The following is a 5000-nucleotide window of genomic DNA, read 5'->3' on the forward strand; positions in this document are numbered from 1 at the left end:
CTATCTTATAATTAAAAGCTATGTATAAAGCAAATTTGTGAATGTAAGCAGGAAGAGTGATCTGTTTCATACGATATGTTTCATTTTTGAAAATAATTAAACGACAGCTAAAAGCCTATAATTTATTTACACATTTATTTACATTTATTTATACCAATAGTTTAATGAATATTGTACAATATAGTGATAAAATACTATTAAATTCTAATCTGTCTCGACTGAGTTAGGAAACTGTGCAAGAAATACGTGATGCGGGGAGTCACAAAACTCCATGTATGTGCACTTATTTTGTATTTTTGCAATGTCAATAATTTGAATTTTATTAGGTTCCGTTGGTGCAACTACAATAATGTTTGGAACTGTGGCATGTGTAATATCGTCATCAATAAGGCTCATGTTGATTTTTGAAAGAGTAGAAACGACGGCGAAATTGAAACTAGGACATTTACATTCTACTTCAACACACAAACACACCGGCTTAAACTGAGCAAAATATTCGATAAGTCCGTAACCGCTCTCATTGTCCTGATCCGCAAACCTAATTGTATAACTATTTCTGCTTTGAACACGTTTATACATTTTTGAGTGATAAATACACTTCGCTTTTCTAATACGGGAAAACGTTTGCACTTTCATATTTGGCGGGACAGAACCGAATGTTTTTGAAAACATATCAAATTCGACCGGTGAAAGCTGACGCCAACTTGCTCCACCGATTGCGAAGCACTCTGTTGAAAGTTGTACTTCATTTTTAGCTAATTTAACTTTTCCCGTGAGTTTGTGGTAAAATTCGCATTCATGAGTCCCATCCAAAAGAAAATCTTTCTCGAGTTCTGGTATACGCTTAGAAATAGAAATTGCCGATATCAACTGAAAATGAATCTGCTGGGTACCGTGAATAGTTTTTAAGAGAAAACCGTTTTTGTCTTCGAAATGGAAACAGGAGTGAGTCCACAACGGTCCTAATTCCCTCACGTTATCTGCCAAGTGAACAAGGCAGTGAATATTTGCTGTTTGATATCTTTTACCGTACAATGTCTCAAACATAACACAAAAATGGAATAAAAGCCGCTCAGCATGCGCTATCTCATCAACTGTAATAGATTGCTGTAACAAAACGTATATCGCTTCGCTTAGAAGAAGAAAATGATCATAGTATTCGGTTGGTAAAATAGTTAGAAGTATAGCTGGTCCGTAAAACAATAGAAAAGAACGCAATTCCGAAGCCTTAAAATACTTTCTATGAGCTTCTATTGAACGTGGGCATCGTGATATACAATCTGGTGGCCTAATTGAAAGAAGACGCTTATCAACTTGATTTATCTTATGAGATATGCTGAAGGGGAAATTGCGATTCGTTCCAAACCACAAATTTAAAAGCAATTTCATAACACCTAAAAGTACTGCGTGCATATAGTCTATGCCAGTTCCTTTAATAATGTCATAGTGTTTCAGGCCTGCGAGCCATGATGGACCTTTAATACCATTGCATGGCTTGCCATCTGTAACTGCTTGTTTGGCATGCTCTAGAGTTTCTTCATGAGTCCGCTCTGGGCCTTTCGGATTATCTTGCTTGAATGGGTAGCTATGTACTATCCCTCCCTTTTCAGTTCGAAATGTTTCCCCCGCTTGCTTGCATTTTAGGCAGCCATATTGACCATTAAATTGGATTGAGTTGCATACCATACATTTAGCTGGGAGGTCGCATGTTCCAGCTAACAAAATCGCTCGGCTTACAAAAGATCCTTGTTCTGGATTTTCAACTCGAATTCCATTAGTTTCTAATTTTTTCAAACTGGAGTGGAAGGGTTTTAAGTATGTTAGCATATTTGGCTTGCTGCTGCCAAACCATAAACCAGCGACGATCATGTTACTTCTCGAAATTCTTTGCGCGTAAGGTAGTTCGTTGACCACAAAGTATAGAGGCCATATTGCAACTTTTGAAGATTTAAATACTGGTATTCCATCCGTATTCCAAGTTAACGAAATGTTCCTTTGATCGTCAAGTATTCCGCCGTTCCCGAAAAATCTTCGATATTGTTTCCCATCGTAGATATCTTCAATATTATTTATTCCTCTTTTAACTCGCGAGAAGCGATAGTTAAGTAAGTTCCAAATCCCTGTTTTCGCAAACAATGATCGTATTTGATCTTCGATAGAAATTTCTATGAAGAAGCTCATATTTCCTGGGACGGTCAAGTCTTGAAGGCATAGGCTGTTAGGACACGTTGGCATTTCTTTACTGATAGATACGTTGCATTTAGAGCAGTAGTTATGGAATTTGAGCGGGCTCTTTAAATTTTGAAAGTACTTTTTGAATGTATATAATGTTTTGAAACAATAGTTTGGCCACCCACAATGCAAACTTACTAGCACTAGCAAGTCGTGTAATGCCTTACCAGATATCATATGCCTAATAGCAAATGTCATAATTAGTAAAGCACTAACCCCAACTGTGATCGGAGCATTTTCATACAGTGGTTTGGAGTCAGCATTTTCTTCATAATCGTTGTCCACAGTACCTTGTTGTGTTTGAAAGTTGCTGATCTCGTCCAACGAGTCGTACCAAACTTCCTCATCATCTACTTCGTTAACGTCTTTCGTGATGTTGTCCATTTCTTCTTGAAGGGCCTCCTGTATCTTGTCTAAGTAGTCAAGAACCCAGTCATTTTCTTCATCCACATCGTTCTCGTTCGATAACAGTACATCATTCCTTGAAGTATCATGATAACTGCTACTATCTTCAATGTCATAATTTGGCTCAAGTCGAGAAAATGATTCAGCTTCACATGATCCCATTGGTGTCACGGAGTTGTCCTCGTTTATAGCTTCTTTCATGTACTGTAAAGTTTGCTCCATTTTTGTACACTGTATAATCTCTTCACCACTGGACTCGCTAGAAAGGGAATGGATTTCGTCCGCGTCGTGGGATGAGTGTACAATTTCAGAAAAAGGTCGATTTGACTGCGGCGTCGACAAAACTGATTCAGCAAAATGCTTCTGAATCGATATGACGTTTTGTTCTGTAGCTACCGATTCCATAATTATTTCATTAACCATCTCGTTTCTTGTCTTTCTTCTTTTTTTAGCTTGCGCTTCCATATCGGACATTTTTGCCAAGTATTGCAACTTTTAAAAACAACCTGCGTTCAAAGCTCTCAAGTAACAATTAAAGTTCGATACCAATTACAGAATAGCTGTCATGTCACGATCTGATAAGGGTTTGGTTGAAATCGGAGATCTGCCAGCTGTGTGCTGGTAATCCTTCGCTTTGATTGGCTGATCAATCACGTTAGCGGTAGAATTCAAGTCTCCTTTTGATGCGCGCAGTTGAAATTTTCGTTCGACTGAAGTAAAGTAGCGTGACTGCCTGAGCAAACGATTAAAACAAAACTCGTGTTTTTAAATCAATTCACTGATCTTTTTTAATATGGCTGAAAGGAAATTTGCTTTAGTATTTTGGATTGAAGACGAACAGTACAGTGTTGTAAGGTATGAAGACATATCTGGAGAGCCTATTTTGGGCGCAATTTCACTTGTTGCGTGGAGGGTGATGAAGAAGAAGGTTCTTGTCACCTCGAGCTGGTATAAAGCAAAAGTAATTCAAATCTCCGGTAAGTCTATATTTCAAATCCTCAAACATGCAAATGTAGAAATTCCGAATGCGGGGACAATCAATGACGAACCAGTTATTTAGTGGTTTCATGAACGATTGTAGTGCCTAGCTGGCTGTCGTATAAGGTAAACTAAGAAGGCTCCCTTAACCATATCCTTTCCCCCGCGTTTCAGTTATATAAATTATAGATATCAAGGCTATGATATTTTTACTAAAAGTTTTTATTTTAAAATATTTATCTTTTGGGGGTTTGTGTTGCTCGATTTGGAATAAAACTGTATAAAGACATATGTTAATGGTTATTATACTAGAAACTATTTTGAGTCAGCTAGGTCATCATTATTTTGAACAAGAATTTATTTTTATTCACATTGCCCTGTATTTGTCTGTATGTTTAATGGTTAAGAAAGCTACGCGGCATATCTAAAGAATAAATATGCCTATGGCTACAAGGGCGAGATTCATATGCACGCCTTATCGCAAACAGTTGGTTTCCTGCCAAGGCCTTGAAAAACATCCTGGCGTCAAAATTGGTATAATTGCCTCGCCTGTTTTTAATATAGCTATATGTTCTGACGCACTTTGTTGAAAATCATTAACCTTACTATTTCAAAGTGTAAAAGCATTTTTGTTTTTTCAGGTCCTTATCCAACTTCATAGTGGTAGTGAACATTTAGTATTTCGACTTTTATTCGAATCACTTTAACGCCGCATTATACATACACATATATACAAGTATATTCTATACATTATTCTTCACGTATGCATCTGTCGTTGTATTTATAAGTAGTTATACTTATCGATTATTTAGATAATGAAGAGTCTCTTCAGTTGCTCTGTGAAAGTTATGCTGAGAAAAGAGCAATAGAGTCGAATAATGTGGCGGGGAAAAAAAGAAAACGAACAAAGACAGCTAAAGCGAAAGAGCTAGACTTGGAAGAGATCAGCGATCAAGAAAAAGCGGGGAAATCTTCAAAAACTGTGCCAGAAAAGAAGGAAAAAAAGGCAGTGAAGAAAAAGAAAGCAGCTTGAAGAATGCGCAAATTGAAAGTGCGAAACTTATGGCGCGCGAAATGTTTCAAGCAATGGAGAATGACAATGAGCAAACATGCACAAATGAAAACGGTTCAATTGACAACGGGAGTCATTGAACTCTGCTATAAAGACGCCCATTAGAGCTCCTTTACCACCAAGCTCTCATGCCGCTACCCCTTCCCCCTCAAATGACCTACAGTCTTTGAAGTGGTCTACTGCAAATCCAACGAATGATCGAGCTGAAAGTTCTTGTATCAGCAGTCCATTCTCCCATCCCACGGCAACCATGTCCACATCTACACCATACCGAAACAACACGAAGAAATACTCGGAGCTCACGCCGTTAACC

The 5000-nt window shown here is 37.8% G+C and overlaps 2 protein-coding genes across 2 annotated transcripts in view; one reads left to right on the plus strand and one right to left on the minus strand.

Moving 5' to 3' along the window:
- Positions 1–204: 204 nt before the first annotated feature.
- On the minus strand, positions 205–3853 carry LOC114530409. The gene has a single exon (XM_028552031.1). The coding sequence runs from the start codon at positions 3109–3111 to the stop codon at positions 205–207; it is 2907 nt and encodes a 968-aa protein (XP_028407832.1). The 5' UTR covers positions 3112–3853.
- A 908-nt stretch (positions 3854–4761) lies between these two features.
- The window catches only part of LOC114530411, a 647-nt gene continuing 408 nt past the window's right edge, over positions 4762–5000 (plus strand). The window contains exon 1 of the mRNA XM_028552032.1: positions 4762–5000. This exon is cut by the window's right edge and continues 235 nt beyond it. Within this exon, the coding sequence (XP_028407833.1) occupies positions 4938–5000 (63 nt within the window). The 5' untranslated portion in view covers positions 4762–4937.

The sequence above is a fragment of the Dendronephthya gigantea genome, unplaced genomic scaffold (assembly GCF_004324835.1).
Source record: "Dendronephthya gigantea isolate DGI-Jeju-01 unplaced genomic scaffold, DenGig_1.0 000062F, whole genome shotgun sequence".
Taxonomy (NCBI): Eukaryota; Metazoa; Cnidaria; class Anthozoa; order Malacalcyonacea; family Nephtheidae; genus Dendronephthya; species Dendronephthya gigantea.

Excerpts from the sequence above, each read along its gene's own strand:
- LOC114530409 (XM_028552031.1), bottom strand. The coding sequence starts at position 3,111 with ATGTCCGATATGGAAGCGCAAGCTAAAAAAAGAAGAAAGACAAGAAAC.